The sequence below is a fragment of the Lagenorhynchus albirostris genome, chromosome 2 (assembly GCF_949774975.1).
Source record: "Lagenorhynchus albirostris chromosome 2, mLagAlb1.1, whole genome shotgun sequence".
Taxonomy (NCBI): domain Eukaryota; kingdom Metazoa; phylum Chordata; class Mammalia; order Artiodactyla; family Delphinidae; genus Lagenorhynchus; species Lagenorhynchus albirostris.
In genome coordinates, this window is record NC_083096.1 from 18514926 (window position 1) to 18539972 (window position 25047).

General features: G+C 37.0%; 1 protein-coding gene across 4 annotated transcripts in view; it reads left to right on the forward strand.

Moving 5' to 3' along the window:
* The window catches only part of MARK1 (microtubule affinity regulating kinase 1), a 144155-nt gene that overhangs the window by 65877 nt on the left and 53231 nt on the right, over positions 1-25047 (forward strand). For all 4 annotated transcript variants that reach the window (XM_060127228.1, XM_060127229.1, XM_060127231.1 and 1 more), the window contains exons 2-3: positions 12064-12267; positions 13543-13596. In XM_060127228.1, coding sequence (XP_059983211.1) covers positions 12064-12267; positions 13543-13596 — 258 coding nt within the window. The remainder of the gene's footprint in view (positions 1-12063; positions 12268-13542; positions 13597-25047) is intronic.

Below are 25047 nucleotides of genomic sequence, written 5' to 3' on the forward strand. Positions count from 1 at the left end.
TTTTTGTTTTTATTTCCATTTCTTTAGGAGGTGGGTCAAAAAGGATCTTGCTGTGATTTATGTCATAGAGTGTTCTGCCTATGTTTTCCTCTAAGAGTTTTATAGTATCTGGCCTTACATTTAGGTCTTTAATCCATTTTGAGTTTATTTTTGTGTATGGTGTTGCTGAGTGTTCTAATTTCATTCTTTTACACGTAGCTGTCCAGTTTTCCCAGCACCACTTATTGAAGAGGCTGTCTTTTCTTTACTGTATACTCTTGTCTCCTTTATCAAAGATAAGGTGACCTTATGTGCGTGGGTTTATTTCTGGGCTTTCTGTCCTGTTCCATTGAGCTGTATTTCTGTTTTTGTGCCAGTACCAAACTGTCTTGATTACTGTAGCTTTGTAGTATAGTCTGAAATCCATGAGCCTGATGACTCCAGCTCCATTTTTCTTTCTCAAGATTGTTTAGGCTATTTGGGGTCTTTTGTATTTGCATACAAATTGTGCAAATTTTTGTTCTAGTTCTGTGAAAAATGCTGTTGGTAGCTTGATAGGGATTGCATTGAATCTGTAGATTGCTTTGGGTAGTACAGTCATTTACATGACGTTGATTCTTCCAATCCAAGAACATAGTATATCTCTCCATCTGTATGTATCCTCTTTAATATCTTTCATCAGTGTCTTATAGTTTTCTGCATACAGGTCTTTTGTCCCCTTAAGTAGGTTTATTCCTAGGTATTATATTCTTTTTGTTGCAATGGTAAATGAGAGTGTTTCCGTAATTTCTCTTTCAGATTTTTCATCATTAGTGTACAGGAATGCAAGAGATTTCTGTGTGTTAATTTTGTATCCTGCTACTGAAACAAATTCACTGATTAGCTCTAGTAGTTTTCTGGTAGCATCTTTAGGATTCTCTATGTATACTATCAGGTCATCTACAGACAGTGACAGTTTTACTTCTTCTTTTCTGATTTGGATTCCTTTTATTTGTTTTTCTTCTCTGACTGCTGTGGCTAAAACTTCCAAAACTATTATGAATAATAGTGTTGAGAGTGGACAGCCTTGTCTTGTTCCTGATCTTAGTGGAAATGGTTTCAGTTTTTCACCATTGAGAACAATGTTGGCTGTGGGTTTGTCATATATGGCCTTTATTATGTTGAGGTAAGTTCCCTCTATGCCTACTCTCTGCAGGGTTTTTATCATAAATGGGTGTTGAATTTTGTCAGAAGCTTTTTCTGCATCTATTGAGAGGATCATATGGTTTTTCTCCTTCAATTTGTTAATATGGTTTATCACATTGATTGATTTGTGTATATTGAAGAATCCATGCATTTCTGGGATAAACCTCGCTTGATCATGGTGTATGATCCTTTTAATGTGCTGTTGGATTCTGTTTGCTAGTATTTTGTTGAGGATTTTTGCATCTATGTTCATCAGTGATATTGGCCTGTAGTTTTCTTTCTTTGTGACATCTTTGTCTGGTTTGGGATCAGGGTGATGGTGGCCTCGTAGAATGAATTTGGGAGTGTTCTTCCCTCTGCTATATTTTGAAAGAGTTTGAGAAGGATAGGTGTTAGCTCTTCTCTAAATGTTTGATAGTATTCACCTGTGAAGCTATCTGGTCTGGGCTTTTGTTTGTTGGAAGATTTTTAATCACAGTCTCAATTTCAGTGCTTGTGATTGGTCTGTTTATATTTTCTATTTCTTCCTGGTTGATTCTTGGAAGGTTGTACTTTTCTAAGAATTTTTCCATTTCTTCCAGGTTGTCCATTTTATTGGCATATAGTTGCTTGTAGTAATCTCTCATGATCCTTTGTATTTCTGCAGTGTCATTTGTTACTTCTCCTTTTTCTTTTCTAATTCTGTTGATTTGAGTCTTCTGCCTTTTTTTCTGATGAATCTGGCTAATGAGGTATGCCCATCAAGTGCTGTAGGCACACAGGGAAGAGAATCCACAGGGCTTCCGTTTTCAGTAAGTATTCTTTTTTCTGCTGTGTAAGTTTTTGACACTCATAAAACTACTATTTTCACTGAAGTGCAACTCACCACTGCACTATTTAAAAAGAAATTTCACCTTGAATACTGAAATTGGGGAATGAAGGAGGCATTATCGTATGATAACATAATAAAGGAAGCATACCATTTGAGAGAATTTTTCTGACAATTAAACTCATTTATTGCCGGGTTCCTTATGAAGTAGGCATTTATCATTATTAATGATATTTTCATTTCAGTCATGCGTTTGTACAACATGTAGATGTTCTTTAAGTTGTTCTTTGACAAGCCAAAGTTGTCAATATCTGTGTACAGTTTTCCAGTAAGGTAATTAAATTTGATATGTAGAGCTTTAAAGATCTGGAAAAGGGTTCTTGACATGGAGTCTGTGAACTGTGTGCTTCAAGAAACCTGTAACCTACCTTAAATTAATAGTGTGTTCAGATCTTCCTTACCCTTACTGTGTTTTGAGTGAAATTCTTTAAACTATTGAGAGTGTTGTTAAAATCTCCAATTGTAGTTGTGGATTTGTGTATTTTTTCCCTTTTCTGTTTTTGTTTACTGAAACTCGGTTATTAGGCACATACATATTTAGGATTGTTATAGCTTCCTAATGAATTGACCCTTGTATCGTTATGAAATGTGTCTTTATTTTGTTAGTACTCCTTGTATTGAAGTTTATTTTGTCTGATATTATTATAGCTTTTCTAGCTCTCTTTTGCTTACTGTTTGCATTAGTATGTCTTCTTCCATAATTTTACTTTCAATCTATCTGTATATTCATACTTTAAGTATGTCTTTTAATTTAAAAATTCATTTAATCCTTTCTTTGAATTGAAATTTTTATTTACATTAAATATAATTTTTGATGTTTGCTGTCTTTAATTTTGCTCTTTTGTTTTTTTGTTATATCTGTTCTTGTTTTCGTTGGTGGTGTTCCTCTCTTTTTTTCTTTCTTGTCTACTTTTGAGTTAATCAGATATTTTCTAGTATTCTATTTTAATTCCTCTGTTGACTTACCAGTGCCTCTGTATCTTTTCCAGTGCATTTTCCCCCAGTGGTTGCTCTAGAGATTACAGAACGCACCCATATATTTTTGCAGTCTACGTAGGGTAGTATTGTACCAGTTCAGATAAAATGTTAGAATCTTATAAGAATCTTTTAATTCCCCTGACCTTTGTGCTTTTGTTTTCACATATATCTGCTTATGTTATAAAATTCACAGTATGGTGTTATACTTTTTTGCTTTAAATAGTCATATGTCTTTTAAAGAAATTAAGAGATGAAAAAATACATGCTGTTTTATATTTACCCACATATTTATCATTTCCAGAGCTCTTTTTTCCTTTCTGTAGATTCAGCTTACCATCTATGGTCACTTCCCTTTGGCTGGAAAAATTATCCTTAGCATTTTGTATAGCGTATGTCTTCTGGCAGCAAATTCTTTCAGTTCTTGTTCATCTAAAAATGTCTTTATTTTGTCTTTATTACATTTTTTATTGAAGTATAGTTGATTTACAATAGTTGCCTTCTTTTTTTTAAAGAATATTTTCACTGGGTAAAGGATATGGAGTTGCATTTGTTTTTTCTGCAGCACATCTAAAAACTTCCACTGTCACCTGAGCACCAGTTTTTCTAATAAGAAGTGAACTATCATTTGTATTGTCATTCCTTTGTATGTATTGTGTTGTTTTTCCCTGACTCCTTTTAGGGATTTTTTCCCCCTCTATACATGGTTTTTAGCAGTTTGACCGTAATGTACCTACTTTTGGTTTTCTTTGAATTTATCCGGCTTGGAGTTCACAGTTTGGGTGAATTATATGACCATTATTACATCAAGTAAGTTTTTCTCCCTCATTTCCTTCGTATTCTTTCTCTAGTACCCCATTTACAAATGTGTTAGTCTGTGTGATATTGACCCAGAGATCATAGGGGCACTTGCTTCATTTTTGTTTAATCTTCTCAGTTCTTTAGATTGGCTAATTATTCTTCTCAGTTCTTCAGACTGGCTAATTTTTATTCATTTGTCTTCAAGTTCACTGACCCTTTCTCCTTTGCAGTCTACTGTAAGCCTTTCCAGTGAATTGTTCTTTTTAGGTATTGTACTTTCAGTTCTAGAATTTCTATTTGCTTCTTTACTATAGTTTCCATTTCTCTGCTGATATTTTCCATCTGTTTGAATTTTCCAATCATATTTTCCTTTACTTTTAGAAATGTATGTATCATAACTGCTTTAAAGTTCTTGCCTGTTGTCCAACTTCTAGAACATCTTGGTTTGTATTTCTATTGACTGCTGTTTCTCTTGACAGTCTCATTCTTCTGTTCCATCACGTATCTAGTAAGTTTTGGTTATACACTGGACATTGTTGATAATACTATACAGAGACTCCGGATTTAGTTATCTTCCTCTAAATAGTGTTGATTTAGCAGGAAGTTAATTTGGCTTAACTCAGACTTCAAATTTAGCCTTCCCTTCCCTACGGTGGGCAACAGCCAAATCTTTGTTATTTCCTTAACTTTCTAGCTGTCTCCTTCTGACATGTTCCTTGGAGTTTCTCTTGCTCACATTTGGTTTAGGGCTCAGTAAAGAACCTGTAGTTTATATAAAGATTTCAGAGTTTTATTCTTTGTGACTTTATTTTTGCCAGTTTCCTTTATCACTCTCCAGTCAATTTTTTTTAGCCCCCAGCTCCATCCTCTGACTCCCTTAGCCAGTAAGACTGTTGCTTTGTGCTTAAATTTCAGTCACTAGGAATAGGTGGACCGGAGTTTGCCCCCAGGTAGAAACTGTAAAACTAAAAATTTCACCCTATTTGGTTCCCTTTTTACAAAGATCAGTCTCCCGTCAGTTTTTGCCTGCTTTTTGTGGCTCTTCTAGGCCACGAAACAATTGTTTTTAATATTTTGTCTAGAGATTGTATTTTTTCTGCTGATCGGTTAGTCAGATACAAACTATTTATCCAATATTGGAAGCATAATTTCCCTGCTTTTTAAAAAATGACTTTGAGAAATAGAAATTTGGTTATTGGTTCTAAATTGTCATGGCCTGTAATGGTGCTATCAGCTGACCAAAGAGTAGTTGTGGTGTGCAAAAGCAGCATGTTCTAGAGTCCTGGGAAGTGAGCTGTGGCATCCCTAACTTCAGGTCTAATACATGATAAGACTTCTCAGGAACATTTGAATATTCAGTCACCCAGTAGATTCAGTGGCTGTTATAAAAGATCATGATTTACTTTGATGTTAGAGTAAGCTTTAATAAATTGATATGGTTTTATAAAAATAAAACCATGATGCTAACCATAGCTGAGAATAATGAACCATATTTATTCACTGTTCAATAATTTGGAGAGAGTTTGTTTTCTTTCTCTTTTTAGTATCCCCCTCAGTCAGTATCGCCTTTTCAAGTGTGGCCAGAGGACATTCACAAAGGAGAAAATCTAAATCCATTTTGAAAATTAACAGGTTTTCTTATCCTCTGGTACATGTTTGCTCCTTCTTCATGGTTGGAAAATACCTATCCTCAACTTGAAAAAAATGTTCAAGGGATCAAGATGAATAGATTTTGGGGGAGTGTGTTTATGTGTACACACACACATGGGAAGAGACAACATATAAATGTAATTTTATTTTTCAACTTAGATGTTTCAAAGAGAAAGATGAATGTGAAGTACTTATTTTTGCAAGGAATTACTTACAAATTAATATCTCCAGCCCAGACCTCTGTTGATTTCTAGACTCGTTCATTTCATTCAGGCCTCTTCTTAAATGTCATCTCATCAGAGACCACCCATGACCACCCTTACTTTCCAGTTCCTTACCCTCCCTGGTTTCTCTTTTTATACCATGAACCACTGGTTGGCATTTTATCTCTTTATTGGTTTGCATACGTATTACCCTTCTCTCTTCCTTTTACCTTTCCCTCTGCTAAAATGTAAACTTTATGAGGACCGGGACTTTTTATATTTAGATTTCTCTCAATTCTCTGGCACTGTAGGATATGTGTATAGTAGGTCAAAGTAAATTTTTGTTGATTGAATGAGTGAGTAAACGAATCACTGAGTAGTGAGATGGGAGATATAGTTCAAAAAATAAGAGGAAGCCAGAGGCTTTGGAGTTACTTTGATGACTTTCTGTCGACCCTGCATTCCCAAACTCCATTGTGAGTGCCGTGTGGGAGAGTGCTTCCTACTCATTTGTCACTAATTCTGTGTCTGGGGAGAGGTAGTACTTGTCCTTTTTAATATCTGATTTGACAATCATTGATGGATAGTGAAAATAATAAAAAGAAATAAACCTTATCCAAGCAGGTGAGGCAACATGTGGAAAAATATCTTCCTTGCCTAGGAAAATACCTAAGTGTAATCCATCCTTGTGGGAGGATCTGAGTTTAGCAATTAAAATTGGGACCTAATTTCAAGGTATATTTACCTATGGCATGAATACAGTGAGCAAAATTGTGGAAGTTTAGATGCTGATTGACTTCTAAGGTGCCTGTTTTGCTTTGATTTTGTAAACCACATTCAGTTTGCCGTGAACTTTGTAATCTCCAGGCTACTTTCTGGTTTTAACAACAAAGTCAGAAAAGTTTAGTCAATTAAAAAGCTGCACCCAAAATAAAAAGTTTTCCTTTGGGCTTCCCTGGTGGCGCAGTGGTTGAGAGTCCGCCTGCCGATGCAGGGGACACGGGTTCATGCCCCGGTCCGGAAAGATCCCACATGCCGCGGAGCAGCTGGGCCCGTGAGCCGTGGCCGCTGAGCCTGCACATCCGGAGCCTGTGCTCCGCAACGGGACACACCACAACAGTGAGAGGCCCGCGTACTGCAAAAAAAAAAAAAAAAAGTTTTCCTTTTACTTGCACTTAGAGCATAACCATCTCATTTTTCAAAAATAGGACAACCATCTCTGTTTCCTCAGAATTCCAGCTATTTGGCTAACTCTACTCACTATGTAGTTTAAATGAAATGAATGCCAGTTTTCTTTTTGATATGTTACTAGTGTGGTCAATATTATTCCTGGGAGTTGGTAACTTTCTAGATGACCATTACATTAGCAATGTTAGGAATAGCATAAAATATGTCCAGTAGTTTTTTGTTTGCTTTTGCTTTTGAGATTTTTTATCCAGAGAAAAGCACATGGAGGTAGAAGCTCCATAAGTATCACAACCCACCCCAACATACACATATATGCACTTTAATTGATACGTATGTAGAACCTGGCATTAACTAGAAGGGTCCGGGTCTAATGGTACATAACCTCTCTGAGCCACTATTTTCCCTATCTCTAAAACAGGTCATCAGGGACTTCCCTGGTGGCACAGTGGTTAGAAATCCGCCTGCTAATGCAGGGGACAAGGGTTGATCCCTGGTCCAGGAAGATCCCACATGCCATGGAGCAACTGAGCCTGCGTGCCACAACTACTGAAGCCCGCACGCCTAGGGCCCGTGCTCCGCAACAAGAGAAGCCACCGCAATGAGAAGCCCACGCACCACAACGAAGAGTAGCCCCCGCTCGCCACAACAAGAGAAAAGCCTGCGTGCAGCAACAAAGACCCAACGCAGCCAAAAATAAATAAATTAAATAAATATATAAAACAGGTCATCATGGTATGCTTCTTGACAGAGCCGTTGTGAAGATTAGAAGAGGTAATGCATGTAAAACATCTAATACAGCTCTTAGCACACAGTAACCCTTCAGTAATTGTTAGCTTTTTTTTTTTTTTACCATTTCCCCTCTGGATAACTAGGGTATTGCCATTCTCATTTAGCAAAAAATTATGAAAATGGAAATCCTAGTCCCAGCTAGATTTTCTTTTGATCTAAACAGTTGTTTGATTCAGGCCAAAGAGAAGAACTACCTAGAAAGAAATTAGGTTGTGAGATAGAGATGTGGCTTATCTTTAATGGTTTCTCTTTTTATCATTTATTTGTTATTTGATTCATTCATGCATTCACTTATTCATTCATTACCTATTAGTAAGCAGGCTGCACCTGCTCTTGCCTTTTAAATCTGACTCTGTATGGTCAAATATACAGGGCTTTATATCTGTAACTTAAAACAGTTTGAATTCCAATAGTATTCAGTTGGACATCTGAATTTTCAAGATGTAGCCCTTTGAAAAGATGTCCCATATAATGTACCATTTTATTAGGTACGTTTCTTCTTTGAATTTACAAAGTATGATCTCACCTTGGGATTTTTCTATTTATTCATTTCACTGTCTGGATTGCTCTTCCCCTGTTTATCTAGCTCCTTTCATCTTTCAGGTCCAGCTCAAACATCATTTATTCCATGTACTCTATCTTAGGTATCACTCATCCCAACTCCCTCCATAGTCATTCCTGTCACATCATCTCATTTTATTTCCTTTTTGCCCCCTATTACCAAGTATAGTTATTTTATTTTGGCTATTTGCATAGTCTTGTTTTCTTTCACTAGAATATAAGTTTCATGCTTCAGGATTTTTTCCATCTACGAGTAGACTTCCAAAACTTTCTTTTCTATTTGACTTAGCCTGAGTTGTTTTATGTTGCTTGCAGACAAGAAACCTGACTGATATTCGTACCAGGAGTGGTTGCAGGCAACAAACACTCAGAGAAATAGCAGAAATTTGGGATTAGTGTTCTGGTCTAGGAAATGGGGTATTTTTGTTTATTTGTTTAGTGTAGTTTTAATTAACAAACACTTACATGGTTCTTATTACATACTATTTACACCTTTACAGAAATTATTTTTTCTGATCCTCAGAATGACTATGAGGTAAGCTTTATTATTAGCTGCCTCTTACAGATTAGGAAACAGGCACATAAAGGTTAAACAACTTGCCCAAGGATGCATGGCTAGTGAGTAGCTATTTCATTTCAGTCGGTATTGAAGGCAGGGAAAATTCTAGTATTATTCAGGAACTGAAGTCTGTTAATCCATGGGATGCAGCTTTGAAGAACTAATGGAACCATTACCTATAATTACTTTGAATATGCTGTGTACTCAGGGCCAGCTTTAGGGTCATGTTGCCACTGCTGCAGAAAAATAAAGGAGTTCAGTGTCTACTGGATTGAGTGGACAACTTGAAGAAAGAAAATACAAGATCTGAATTTGTATTTTCAGCTAAAGATGCACACTAAAACTTACAGATATTATATAATGGAGCTCACATAATTTCTTATATCTGTCAGCCTTAGGGCTGAGATAGTTCTTATTAACACTATAAATTCAGCCCATGAACATTAAACATTTAAAAATTAAACATTTTTTCCAGGTTTCCTATTTGAGAAAGAATCTATTGATCAGGAAGGGGTGAGATCAGTTATCCCAAGTTACCCTTCACAAAGTTTCTTCAAGGAAAGATTCTGCTCCTGAGTGGTGCTGTGGCAGTCCAAAGGAAAGATGAGGGTTTGAGGGGAGGAATATTTGTTTGGGTGGGTGTTTTATAATTAGAATTATATAATATAAAACATGTGCTATATATTCTATTTTAATTTCTAATTTAAGACTCATATAAATGCATTCTGTGTAAGTTGATTGGCTCTTAAAATGGTCATGCTTAATGTTGAAAGTTAGGAAATCATATATATATATATATATATATTTTTTTTTTTTTTTTTTGCCGTACGCGGGCCTCTCACTGTTGTGGCGTCTCCCGTTGCGGAGCACAGGCTCACGGGCCCAGCCACTCCGCGGCACGTGGGATCTTCCCAGACTGGGGCACGAACCTGTGTCCCCTGCATCGGCAGGCAGACCCTCAACCACTGCGCCACCAGGGAAGCCCCACTCTGAACTCATTCTGTTGGCCAAAGCAAATCACATGACTGGATGCCCAAAGAGTGAGAACCATACCCTGTCTTCAGTGGGAGAACATTGGAAAGTTACCTGGCAAAGGTTGCGAAAATTTGGAGCTAATAATTCAGTCTGTCATAGTTTGGTTTATTTGAGGATATGCTCTGCAGCCAGCATTGGGAGCTGGGTTACAACTCAGATATTTTAACTCATCCTGCTGTTACACGCATCAAAGACCTGGACAGCAAGGAAATAAATCATCATTCCTCAGAAGTCATTCTGAGTATAGGTGTCAGGAGCACAAGGACCCTAAATTTCTTCAACTTAGTATGTATTTAGTATCTTTTTTGTGCCTAACACCATATTAACTTCTGGGGCTTAAGGAGCTTTAGGTCTAACAGTGAAAACAGACCATGGACAGGACTTAAAAGGTGGTGTGATAGTTCAGTAACAGAAGTTTTTACTAGATATAAAGATAGCAACAGAAGAGAGGGATAATCAACTCTGCTTTATGAAAAGGCATAGAAATCTTTGTTGAGAAGGAGATTAGATTTTGAGTGTTAGACAAATCCACAGTCCTTACAGAACAAGTTCAGGTAGAGAAGTATTTTTTGTAGGAAATATTATAGCAATCTGTTAACTGTTAGAAATTGATTATAGTTAAAATCTCTTGTTTATGCTCGGATAATAGAAAAGTCTCTGAGAGCCAATGAATAACTTTGTATTTACCACCTTCTTGCATTATTTACTGCAGTAGTTTTCAAACTTTGGCCTGCATCAGAATCACCTGGAGGACTTGTTAAAACACTGATTGCTGGATTCCACTGCCAGAGTTTCTTATTCAGTAGGTGTGGAATAGGGTCAGGGAATTTGCATTTCTAACATGTTCCCAGATGATGCTGATGGTAGTGGTCCAGGGACAACACTTTGAGAACTATTGATTTATTGAATCTTTCCTATGTATCTGGCACTCTGCAATGTGGTGAGTATATAAAGGTAAAAAGAAAATGTCCCTGCCCTCAGATTGCTCGTGGTAGGGTGGCTGGGACAAAGAAGTGAATGTGTAATGACAGTGCAGTGGAATGGACGCTGAGATCCATGGAAGTACAGTTTGCAGTGGAAATACACCAGAAGGACACTAACTCAGACTGAGGCTGCAGGCTGCAAGTGTGTGTAAAACACAAAAAATCCTTCAACCGTGAGCTGAGTTTTTAAAAAAATCAGAAAGTAATAACAAGTAGAGAAACGACCGTGAGTCATGCTTTGCGTGAGGTTCGTAAATGGAGTCGTCTTCGAAGTTGCCTTTAAGAAATTTCTGATCAGAATTTTTTAGACAAGCTTTTGGTGGTGTAGATGGGACAATGTATGTCTGAATTAGTTACTTTGCAAATAAAAATTATCCCCTTCTTTTGCTAATTTGTTCTACTCATCTTCAGCTATTGTTAAGATGCCAGTTAGATAAAGATGTTACATTCTTTGTTTTCACAAAAAGAGAGAGAAATTTTATTTATGTCAGAATGCAGACAAAACTAGACAAGAGCAGGAACAATCAGAGCTGGGGAAACAGGGTTCCTTAGGCAGCTTTACCTGGGACTTGAGGTGCTGAGTCTGCAGGGGAACAGAGTCAGCTACTCAATGCGATTGTGGGGTAGCGTGAGACTAGGAGACAAAGTGACATCTCTGCCTTGAGAAGGGCACTGAAGAGGAATGCAGTGGATGTTAGGTACTGGATTCAGGCCGGGCTGTAGATAGCTCCTGCTTGGGCATGGTGAGGTGGTGAGGGGACTGGGCAGGAATTGATTAGAGGTGTACCTACAGTGGGAAGCTGCTAGGTCAGCTGGCCAAGTTATATGCCCAGCAAATGAAAGAGTGAACCTGACAAGTACTTGGGCTGGTTTAGAGAAACAGAGCCATACTCAGGAGGTTGTTTGCCTTGGCATTGAAGACGTTCTGCCATTTTAATGAAGCAGTCTTGGATTGTGTTGTCCTCTCAACCCACAGGGGTAACACCCTTTCAGGAGTAATGGTCTTTGGGGCTCCTGGCTATCTAACCAGTTGTATTTGTTTTAAATCAAAAGCATATACCTAAAGCTATGCAGAACATTTCATTTTAAATGGTTATATTCCCACTGGCAAAGGGAGCTAAAGTCAAGTAGAAATTATGAACAGAATGCTCAAAATGTTTTAAAATCGTGTAGTACAATCTATTTTCATTGGAGATGAATTACTGATGAAAATTGTTTGTAGTTTTTTAAAGGATCCTTTTATCATGTAGTTTAATTAACCGTGAAACCTTGTAACCTTTTTCTCAGCATACATCTGTGGATGGATATACTGAACCCCATATCCAGCCGACCAAATCAAGTAGCAGACAGAACATCCCTCGGTGTAGAAACTCCATTACATCAGCAACAGACGAACAGCCTCACATTGGAAATTACCGTTTACAAAAAACAATAGGGAAGGGAAATTTTGCCAAAGTGAAATTGGCAAGACATGTTCTAACTAGTAGAGAGGTAAGTTTTCATGATTCCTTTTAATATTTACTTAGACCTCTCCAGAATCTCGTTACAAAAGCTTTCCTACAGCTGATTCTGGGAATAAGTACCAGTTGCAGTATGGTAAACACTGGGATATGTGTGAATGGAATGTATGTAGATAGAGTTATCTATACATGGCACAGAAGAATTGTCCTTATGTATTAGCATCTCACAAATCAGATGTGCTGCAGATGAGGTTTGCTCAGACTTCTGTCTTTCATTATATGGCTTCTGTAAAAATTTCTGATTTTTACCTGACCCCATGAACAGGGCTAGGATAACTTCTTCTTAATTACTGCTTAAGCTGCAGTGAATACAGGAGCAGAAAATGAGGTTGTACATGTGAAACTTATATAGTGTTATAAACCACTGTTACCTCAATAAAATTTTTTTTTAAATTACTGCTTGAGGTAAATTAGGTATAAATGTGTAGAAAGTCACCCACTAATTTTTATCTATTTAGAAACCACATTGAGCAAGTGTTATACAGATGTTTTTCTCAGATAATAAGAGAATCGGGTTTCTAAAATCCCATGTGTTTCAAATCAGATGTATTTATATAGCAAAATTTGTTTTTAAAATAATAATTAATATATTTAATAACATATAATAAAGACTAAAAATAATTAAACATCTAACACTCTATATTATATAATGTTTACTGGATCCAGTTAGGACATTATGAAAAATCTGTCATAAAATGTTTTTGTTAAGTTTCCATTTTGTTCTATACATAATATTATTGTCACATACGGTTAAATTTAGTCCTCTCTGACCATTTTGACCCCAGGAGCTGTTGGGACACAGGCTGTATTAGACAGAGACTTAGAGGACATTTAAATCCATTCTGTTAGTTTGCTGTAAGGAAGTTAGGGTGTCCAATCTCTCTACCCACATAATACTTAACTCACTAAAAGTTTATAAGCCTCTCCCCTCTGATAGTTGTAACTTATCAAGATCATGAGTAAAAGATGAAGATACAGATGACTTTTACTTTAAAAGGGGAAACCTGGAATGCCTTTAACAAAGGTGTAATTTCACTGACTCAGAATCAAATAGGTTAAAGACTTGGGTCAATAGAATATATTCTAAGGCTGCCTAATTATCAAAACTTTACCATCCAATTATGTGAACACCAAATACAGCTAAATTATATCTAGTTGGGGATGAAACAAAAGATGTTTTCCTTATAAATTTTATTCATTAAGATATGTATTCTCAAATATATTTTAATGATTCTCTTTTTTTTAGGTTGCTGTGAAAATAATAGACAAAACTCAGCTAAATCCTACCAGTCTACAAAAGGTATTTAATTATTTTAATAGTAAGTAATTAGAATACGAGTTTATTAATTAATATATGATACTCTGTAAAGTCAGTTATTCTAAACTTCCTGTTAGGTACAATACTACATTTCATCCATATATGAAGAAAAGATTTGATATAAAACATAATATTTACATTTAATAATATTTAAAAAATGTTTATCAAGTGTTTTTGAAAAATATCTGCTACTCAAATGCATGTACCATATCAGAGGAACTTATGTCTTTTAATTCAGTAGAATAAAATTTTTCATATCAAATATTTTGAAGTAGTAAGGATTCTGCTTTGTTAAAAATCAACTCATGAGTTACTGTTGTCCATAGGTGGGTTTCCTTTTATCGCTTCACTTGCTTGTCTTCCTTCTTTCACAAGAACTAGTCTTTCAACTAACTTACAAGAAAAGATACGACCATTTCTTCAAAGGATGAAAATATAAAGCAGGAGAGGGACCAAAAAAAGAAGTTAGGATGGGAATTGACCTGGTGAAGCTGTTTCATGTTGCTTCATTAGTTATTTATGTGGGAAAATTTTCTCAGATACACATACTAGTACTTTAAAAATGAAGCAGATATTTTAACATTTATGTCATATATGTTTGTATATAGCTCACTATATAATATTTATGTATAATATATATATAAAGTACATTATGATTTTAATTAGAATATGATGGGATCGTGGTCACATATGTAAGTGTGATGTAAATAACTCTGGATTTCTAAAACAGAATTTTATAAGAAAATTTTAGTATAGTATGTTTAACTACACCTGCTGTGATTCTGCCATTAAATTAAAAATTTGGGTCTGTGATATCAAGACTTTCCACTTGTCTCAGTGCCAGATAACTCAGTTTATTTTATATATTTCTACTTAGACATCTGTCTTTGTACTTACTGAGATTCCTTTTAAATTTGACAACCAATATAATTTTTCATAGCATTAGTATTTCTCATCTGTGAGAACATGAAAGGTTTGCTGGATTTTTTTTCTCTCTGAGTATGAGATAATATACTTCATTGGATGATTTTTGGGAGAAACTTCCAGCACCCATCTTTCAGCTAATCTGATTTAGTGGTATGCGTTATAAAAAGGCATCCTCCCTGGGCAGACGAGTTATCCAAAGATGCTGTGTTTTCCTGGACTAGAGCCACAGTGGGGCAGATTTTTGCCTGCCCTTCTCCTGGGAATCCTTTTACAATGCAGACTGCATACCAGCCCAGTGGCCCAGTCCATGGCCCACCTAGCCTTGTCACTTTTCCTAGGTTAATCTGTGGGTTACTCTGGTAAATTAACTGATTTTAAGTGACATTTAGAACTAGTCCAGGCCTGTTGTGCTCGTTGGAGGCACAGTAATGTGACCCCCGCTCTGTCTTTCCCAGGGGGGACCAGAGAAGGTTGTAGAACCAAAGTCACGCTTATTGAAACATGTGGACATGCAGACATGAAGGTGGACTGTTATTCAGATTAAAAATATACTTGTTGATGTAATTTCTATTATAAATTCTGCTAATCTTGCTGATAAATTGTTGCTTTTCCAAACAGGCATATAAAAAATGGTGGCAATTTTGTTTTCTTTAATCTGTAAAAATAAAAGGAAAGATTGAAATTTGCTAAATGTAGCCAATACACTGTGTGCATTTTGTTGTTTTCAAAATAATTTTTATTTGTGTTCATAGATTCGCTTTTTGTTGAAAGGTTTGGGAAAAAACAGATCGAGGCTTGCTTAGTTTTCGTGCATTGTAGAACGTTCAACATTTGGCCTTACGCATTGAATGCTGGGAGCATCTCCCAGTCAGTCATATCTAAAACATGAAAATGTAAACAAGGGAATTAAAAGTAATCATTTTTTTTTCCTTAGCATTGACAGTCAAGTCCTATAGGTAAAAAATAGCAAAATGGCTCTCCATGTCTTAGGTGTGCTTGTTAAAAGGCTGATAATGGCAGCACATACATTTACAGTAAGGATTCATTTTAATCTCCTCTCAACCCAAAAGTGTTTGGTTAAATCTCGTTCTGGACTTGGTCTGAATTTAAGCTGGTTTCCCTCCTTTACTCTCTTTTGTGTATAACGTATTTATAGGAAATATTAATTTCCTTTGTCAACATCAATGGTAGATAAAAGTAATCTAAATTTGATACCCCAACTGTTCCAAACTTCTAAAATATAAAGTTCTTAAAGACAGTTCGGTCTTTGGAATTGTTAAGCATCTTTGGCTTCAACATTCTTCACATAATATGCTCCTATTATTTGTATTGCATATTTTAAATTAATGGAATACAGTTTAATAAGTTTTCATAGTTTAAGAGCTATTTGACATACGTGCTATATTTCCTTCTTCCTCTTTGGAGCATGACTCCCACCTCATACATTAGTGGTTTTTTAGGCTAGGGTCTATGAACTATACTCGTGATTCCTGGGGATCTTTTAAGCAACCTGTTACTGTTGGAGGAAAAGCAGAATGATGAAGCAGTTTTATTCCTAGTTCACATACTTGAAATGTAAGAATAGTTATCGTTTCCTCTGAAATTCCACCAAGTTTGAAACTGGGACACATTAGTTTATACATAGATGACAGAGTTTGTGTTAGCTTGTCTCAGATCGCAGTCACCAGGGTGCAGTTCATCTGTCTTCTGTGTATTGCTTGTTAATTTTCATTTTCTATTGTTTTACTGTGTTGCATTGTATTTCAAATTCACAAAAATAGTGCGGTGGTTCAGAAGTGATTTGCTGAATAGTAAAACCTGTAATGAAAACAGAAACAAGACTACTACAACTCATTAAATAATAAAGAGGAGTGCTGCATCCCAGTTAAAAAGAATGAAAATCCTTGTGACAGTGATTTTGCACAGGCAGGGCAAGTGTAAAAAATTTTCAATAACCGACATCTGGAAGTTAGGCTTAAGTGAATGATCCATTTACTGCTAGTGTCTAGTGTGTTATCTGTTGTGTAAAACGTTGTCAAATGGTGACCTAAGCCATTTATACTTTAGTGAGTTTTCAGATAAAGCCCAGAGACCTCTCTGGTAAGCTAGTTAAGTTTTCCAAAACATCTGCAAAATAATCTTTATTATGTTGATGAATTTGGTCACTAAAGGTAGAGCAGAGGACGACCATTGAAGCAATTCAAAATTACATTTCTTTTAGCGAATTATCAAGAAACCAAACTTGTAAAAGAAATCGTATAATTATTGACAAATATTTTTGATCAAGGAGAAAGCAGAAGCTTCTCGGCAATATTCCTTAACAAATCTCTCTGTTGGACATAGGTTGAAATACCAGTTACTCTCACATATGTGTGCTTGATATTGATAGCATATTTCACTTTGTAGCTGCACAAAACCACTTACGTGCTGAGTACTTCTTCCATACAGTTCTTTTTATGTGTGTGGATCATTTGAAGGAAAGTCTTGACCAATTCTTTTGTGGATCAGTGAAAACCTAAGTGAAAAGAGAAGGGGTTAGCATTTAGTGAGCTGGGTTGTAGACTGCAGAAGTTGTCTTTGAATCATTACTGAAATGTTTAATATATATACTGCAAGGAGTGATTCTGCTATGTGAATAAATAAGATCATACCTAATGCCCAGTCACTCATTGCTTCATTCTCCATGACATCTATGGTCAGTAACATAACCTCTGATCTTGATCTGGTTTTAAAGGAATACTGAAAACAGGGACTATCATAAAATCTTGGCTATTGAAAGATGTTTCTTTAGCGTACAGTGTGAAGAATTGGTGGGAAGTATATCTTTCACACTGAAATACAATGGATTTGAGGGAGAAGTTGTTCAAACAAGTTTCTTTTAAAAGGTGATATCAATAATGTTAATGTCTAGCTAAAATATCAACAGTTTAAATGTTGAAGATAAGATAACCAGATTTTCTGGAAAGACCAAACTGTATTTCAAGCAGTTCACTGACCAAAAATCTGACTTTTCTAAACCCTGTTTTAGCCCTCATTAGTTATTGGACAAAGGGTTCAATGACATATTATTGGGCAAGTTTAACATACAAATGTTACATCCAAATATGAAGAATACCTTCCAATGCAAGCATATCCAAAGAGTATATTAAGAACCCATTGTTATTACCTCTCAAATTGAAACTTCCAGTCTTCTAACCTTTTAGTGTGATTAGATCAGCAGCCTAGAATTTGTCTGAGAGCCGGGCATAGTCTTCTTGGAGAAATGCTTTTGTAAGGTTGGATCCAGTAATTAATCTGAAAGTCTCTGACACATCACCCAATGCTTTGTTCCTTCCCGCAATCAATGATTGTGACTAAGGATTTTTTTTAATTTAATAGAAATAAAAAGTAAAAAAAAAAAAAAAGTAAAACTAGAAATGGAAACTGTCTTGTGGTTCAAGCTACATGTCGTGGAGCCCAGTACATGTGTTCATTAATTAATTCTTAATCTAACAAGTATTTATTGAAAGAAGATTATATTTCTTCTTATGTTTTCCTCTGCATTTTTGGCTCCTCCTTTTCTGTTTCCTTTAAGTGGACTCATTGTCCTTTTTGTGGGCCACTCAGTGTTAGAGTTTCACAAGACATGGTCATAGGACTTCTCTTTCTGTATTCTCTTCCTAGGCTGTCTCAAAGGTAACTCTGGTTTAAATTACCACCGGTAGGCAAACTCACAAATTTATATCTTCAACTCAGACCTCCCCTACGTTTGCTTGTAATCCCTCAAAGATAACCCAAACTTATTATGTCCAAAACTGAACTCATGATCTCCACCCCACCTGCTTGGTACATTGCCCACCTAGTGCCCTTCCAGTGTCCTCTCTCAGTGAATGACACTGTCCCCAAGTTGTGCAAGTCAGAAACCTCAGAGTTATCCTTGACCCCTCCCTCTCCTTCCTTCTCACCATCTAGTCTGACCTTGAGTTGTGCTGATTTTATTTCTTACATATCTTTTGAGAATGTTTGCTTTTGTCTTTTTCCGTCATGATCCTCTAGACAGCACTACTATTATCTCTCCCTTGGACTACCCCAGTAGCCTTCTAACCCGTCTTTCTGCACTTTGCATCCCTGTGTGCGTGCGCGCGTGCGCGCGCACACACACACACGGATGTACACACACAGAGTTTAAAAAGTCATCAAGGATGCAAAATATGTCTGATTATGTCATCCTTCTATTTAAGCTTTTAGTTGGCTTTCCCTGTTTTTTGTAGTCTAGAAATCAAATTCATTAACATGGTGTACAGGCCCTACTTTCTTCCTCTACCCCATGGTCCACCAGCTCTCCCCAGCTTCTCCTTGCTCTCCTCATCCCCTACTCCTCCAACTTCACTGACTTTCTTTTATCTGCTCCTATTTCTACCCTTTATTCTAGCTACCAGGCCTTTGCAGCTTTTCACCCCACCCTCTGCATAATCTTTTATCACTCCCTCTTCACTTAATTCTTACTCATTTCTCGCATTTCAGCCTTAGAGTCATTCCTTCAGGGAAAGCTTCCTGTCTCAACAACAGTGTTAAATCCCCGTGCGCTTCATAAAATTAAGCTCTCATAACCAAGAATTATTTATAAACAATCTTCATAAATAATCACTTTAGTTTTTATTTGTTTTGGTTTGAGTAGTACTGTTTGGATTTTGCTTTTTTTTTTTTTTGACCCTATCACGTGGCATGCAGGATCTTAGTTCCCCTACCAGGGATCGAACCTGTGTCCCCTGAAGTGGAAGCACGGATTCTTAACCTCGGATTGCCAGGGAAGTCCCTGCGTTTTGCTTTGGATTCTTGTATTCTGGCTCTGATTCTGAAGACCTGTTTTAATTGCTTGGTCGTTTTTGGCTGTAAAGCGTACATCTATTTCTGTATTCTCAAGAAAGTATATAATATTTTCTGAAATAAATATGGAAGAATTTTCTCTTGGAAATGGAGGAAGCTAGAAATCTTTAAATCACCTATGAATTTTAGACTAAATATCTGGCTGTTTTAAAAATCATATTTGCATTTAGTTATTTTGAGTCATACTCCTGTTTTTTCTAAGTTCAGTTTGTTGATACAGTACACTAGTCTATTTTTAATTTTTGGATGGAGACTTCAAAACATCTTTCCCATTTTAAAAACTTGCTTTCTCATGATATTTATTTATTGGACTAAAAGGTTTCATTTCTAATCATTTTTTTTACAAGAGATGCAGTTGAAGTCCTGTGTGCCATTTCTTGGTTCTATTCCTGTATTTTTCTACCTAGAAATAACTACTATTCTGAATTTGGTCTTATTCCCATTTTTTTTTTTTAATTTCACATGTGTATCTGTACATGAAATACTATGTATTATTTATTTTTAAACTTTCTATTCTTCTGCAACTTGCTTTTTTCATTTAGCATTGTCTTACAGTTTTAGTCATGTTAGTCTATATAGTCTAGTTCATTTATTTTCACTATTATTATATGCCGTTGTACAAATAAGCCACAGTTTACCCATTTTCTTATTAATAGACATCTACTACACTTAGTTCATTTCTGTTAGTTTATATTTAGATTGTTCCTGTTGTTTTAGTGTTTTTTTTTTCCAGTTAGCTTTTTGGTTTTGCTGTTACAGACAATGCTGCAATGATTCTTATTATGTATATCTTTTTGTGAAGATGTATAGAAGAGTATATCTCTCCAAGTAGAATAAGGTTGAAGGACATTCATATCCCCAACTGTATTAAATAATGTCAAATTGCTCTTCAAAGTGGCTGCATCCATTTCTACTTCTGCTAGCACTGTATGCGATTTACTTTTGCTTCACATTCTTGTCAGCACTTTATATTATCAGATTTCTTAATTTTTGTCAACCTTATAGAAGCAAAATGGCATCTTGTTTTAATTTCCATGATTTCTTTATAGTGAGATTGGACATCTTTTCAAATTTAATCTATTTTATGTTTAGTATCTTCTCTCTGAAATTATTTGATTTGGTATCTCAAACAATTTTATTTACTTAGCACCAACTTGAGCCCAGAGTTGTACAAGGCCTTGGGAAAGACTCTAGTACTGTAAACTTGGTACCAGTTCATAAGAAATAAGAATCTTATAATTCACGTACGAAGACAAATTTTGGCAAAGTGGCACACCACAGCCTATTATTTTTCAACGAATAACTGACTATAAGTTGTCAAGTTTGGAAGTAATACTAAACAATCATTTTTTTAGGTAGAAATCATCAATATATATGAATTTAATTATGTTCAGATTTCTTTTTCTGAACTACTGTTTCATGGGAAGAACTTAAGAAATTAGCCTAAGCTGTTATACTGGTACTAGCAATAACTTTATAAAATATTTTGGTGCCCCAATATGATGTCTCAAGTAAAGGAGGAGTGAAATGGTGAGCCTAGAAATTAAAAAGCTGAGAGTTTAATCTATAAGATTCCGTTAGTATAGCTCCATGACTGGCATCTCCGAGACAAAGTCTAGACAAGGTCCTCGCTATCTCTTAGAGCTGAACGTCACCTGCAGGGTACAGCACAGCACCCACACTCCACATTAATAGGCCAGTAAACTGCTGTTGGAGATATAGGTTGAATTTTTACAGAGTTTACGGTGAAGGTAAAGAAGGCCTTCTGCCCCTCCTCAAACCCAAATCAGAGCAAAGTACTTGAAAGGCCAAAAAAGGTTGTGTTAAAAGGCACAAACAAACGTCACCCTCTTTTTATGAGCTCAGCCTACTATGACTTTGATGACAGCCTGGAAGAGCTCTCCTGGGGGGAACAAGCTTGACCACAGCCTTTGTCAAGCTCCCCGTGGCCACAGAGTTGTTCCCCATCTGCCTCAAGATCAAGGAAGTAGTGAAGAAGTCCTGTGACACTGATGAGTCCAAGGGCAGCATGGTGAGCAGGGCTGGTAGAGAGAGGATAGGTGTTCGGCCCCTGGCTGTGCTGCTTTGAGAGTAAATAGAATGGGGATTGTCTAAGCCATGTCCACTTGACTGCTTCTAAATAGAACAGATTTTTCCACCATCAAAAAAAAGTAATAGTAGGCAGAAGGAATGGAAGAGGTAGGAAGGAGCAGAGTAGTTGAGAGAAGAAATAATTAAGGCAAATATGTATTGATTAACACTAATGGAGTTTGCCTAATCCTGACCCTAAGCTCTAACCAGGAAGGACTGAACTGGAAAGTAAATACCTGTCCACAGAACTGAGGATTGTTCACTAACTTCAGTTATCTAGAACAAAGCCAAGAACCAGGAGGAAACAATAGAGGCCTCTGAACAACTAGCACAGCTGTCACAAAGTCCAGTGAAGTCCCTGCCATTTAGTCATAGAAGACCCATCTCAAGCCTTCTCTCCGCACTTAACTTCTTTAATTCAACACACAATCTTAACAAACTCTGGCCTTAATTTTCAGCTGACAGCAAAATTGAAACAGTAGTCTGAAAGGCATTAGTGAATTCAGAGCCCTCCTGCTAAATTTGGATATGCTAGGAACATCATGATGTCACAGTTTAAAAATGAGAAAGGAGGGCTTCCCTGGTGGTGCAGTGGTTGAGAATCTGCCTGCTGATGCAGGGGACACGGGTTTGAGCCCTGGTCTGGGAAGATCCCACATGCTGTGGAGCAACTGGGCCCGTGAGCCACAACTACTGAGCCTGCGCATCTGGAGCCTGTGCTCCGCAACAAGAGAGGCCCCGATAGTGAGAGGCCCGCACACTGTGATGAAGAGTGGCCCCCGCTTGCCACAACTGGAGAAAGCCCTCGCACAGAAACGAAGACCCAACACAGCCCAAAAATAAATAAATAAATAAATGTATGAATGAATAAATAAATAAATTTAAAAAGGAGAAAGGAAAAATAGGACTAAAAATGAGAATCAGGAACTAAGATAGTAGTGTGGGCCTATTTAATATGTTCACAAACTTCTGTTTTCCTTACTTGTGTCTGGACATATAATACATAAAATAATTGACTTTTTTTTTTTTTTTTTACAACAACTCTCCATCTCAGGGTAAACTTCTTATCTTGATCTAAATGTTCAGCTCTCCTTTCCCCCTCACCTCTTTCCCCCTCTCCTAAAGAAGAGCAAGCACGGATAAGGTTGGCATCCTTGCTGGTAAAGGTCTCTTCTGGGTGAAAAGACCAAATATAATATAAGGAGCTCACTGTCTCTCCCTCTTCTGCTCCCTTTGACTCAGTGGGCTAGTGCAGAAGACTTTGACATTAGTCCAGTCTCTTTCCTCTGTACAACCAACTAGAACATTAGAGTTTAGGAAGAAGTTATGGGGAGTCATGAAGAGGAAGAAACATCATAGCCCTTTACTGAATCCACGTCCTAGTACTATTCAGTTGGCCCCGATTTTCTAGATTTAGAACGTTAATGACAAACCTGGCTGACAGTTCAAGTGTTTCCTTGGGAGTAAGGGTGATTGACGGGGCAGAATTCTGGCATTTCATTGTCCCGAGTCAATATACCGCTTAAAACCCCCTCACCACTTCTTCCATCGGCAGCCACTCTTCCTCTTTCCACAGCTGCTTGTCACTTTTAGCCAGCACACACTCAACTTATACACACATTCATGCCGTTGCTTGTTTTTCTAATTTTTTCTCACTCCTTGTCAAAATCTACTGAGGGATAAAATAGATAACCAACCAGGACCTACTGTAGAGCACAGGGAACTATACTCAATATCTTGTAATAACCTATAATGGAAAAGAATCTAAAAAAGAATATATGTGTATATATATATGTATGTGTGTACGTATAACTGAATCACTTTGCTGTACGCCTGAAACTAACACAACGTTGTAAATCAACTATATCTCAATAAAAAAAATTTTTTTAAATGCTGAAGGAGAGGAAGCTATGGATAGAACAATGTATTCAAGACATTGAGATGTAGGAACCCGATGACTGTATATTATTGTTTTAACTGGAATAAGAAAGTCCTTTCTGATGAGAAAGGGGTGGTATTTCTCTGGCTTCATCTCCAGGTAGAAGTGGAGCGGCCTTCTGTTCAGGTACGGTTTTTGTTAAGTGCCCCACTTTTCACAGGACAATTTTAACACTGTTCCCCAGCTCATCTCAGTTCTCCGTAGAACAGAAGAGCTACGTTCTAGACTCCTCCAGTCAAAGACTAAATTCACGAATTCGTACCACTCAATCAAGTAAACAAACAAAAGACAGTGTTTATAGGGGAATGCCTGAAGGATGTGTAGCTGTCCGTTCCTTTAGATTACTTATTCTCAAACATGGAGCTGCCAGTATGTTTTAATTAGTGATCAGATATTTCTCAACCAGTTTGCTCCTAAGAATAAACTACTGAACTGGCCGATAACGTCATAAAAATTAACAAGAGTAAATTCAAGATTACCCATGTGACAATTTTGTTCTCACTCTGTTGCAATTTGATGTTCTTTCTTGAGACAGAAGAGAAAGAAGGTAGAATGAAGGAGCCAGTGTGGCATACTCATGCTACAACTTAATGGGCCACACTTCCTGGAGGTACCTATGCCAGTTACAAAGTAAGGCAGAAGCCCTCTTCCACGGGGCAGTAAGGACTGGTAATCGAAAAAGTAGGTTAAAGTGAGGAATTATTAAAAATTATATAAGCATTTAACATTTAAAATGAGTACATAAATATACGTTCATCAACCAATCCTTTCATTTAGGTGCAAAGCTTTATTTATTTTCTCCTTTAAGCTTGGGTCTACTGATTGGCTTTGTTTATCTCGCACAAGTCATACCCGTAAACCGTGTTTGCTGCTATTTCTAATTGGTTTCTTATTTTAATTAATGGAGAATTTAAAGACTCCCGGGAAGTGATCTGAGAGCAGAATCCTAGATTTTCTTTTAATCTTTTACAGTCTTCTTGCCCACACCTAACAGGACAGCAGTCTCTTGAACAGCTCTTATCTAGTATTTAGAAAGTATTCAATTTGGTTTGTTTTGTTAAACAGCATACTTGTCCTTCATTGGTTTATGTAAATTGAATCTTGTTGGACAGACCTTAAGGCAACCCCAGTGATCCCTGCCTTCTGGTGTTCACACCTTTGTATGATCACTTCCCTTTGAGTGTGAGCAGGATCTGTGCCTGGTTTCTAACCAGTAGAATTAGGAAAAGGTGATGAGAGTTGACTCTCACGATCACATTATGTTATATAAGACTGTCCTGCTAGCCAGCTTTCTCTAGAGATTATCCTTGCTGGCTCGATAAAGTAAACTGCTGTGTTGGAGAAGCTTACTTGGCAAGACCTGTGAGCAGTCTCTAAGAGGTCAGGGCAGCCTCCAGGAGAGCCAGCAAGAAACCAGGGTCCTCAGCCCTAGGGCTGTAAGGAAATGAATTCTGCCCACAGCCTGGGTCAGCTTGGAAGTAGGTTCTTCCCCGGTCGAGCCTCTAGGTGAGAGTGCAGCCTGGACAGCACCTTGATGGCAGCCTTGTGAGACCCCCCAGCAGAGGACCCAGTTAAGCCATGACCACAGTGCACAGTGAATACTGACACAC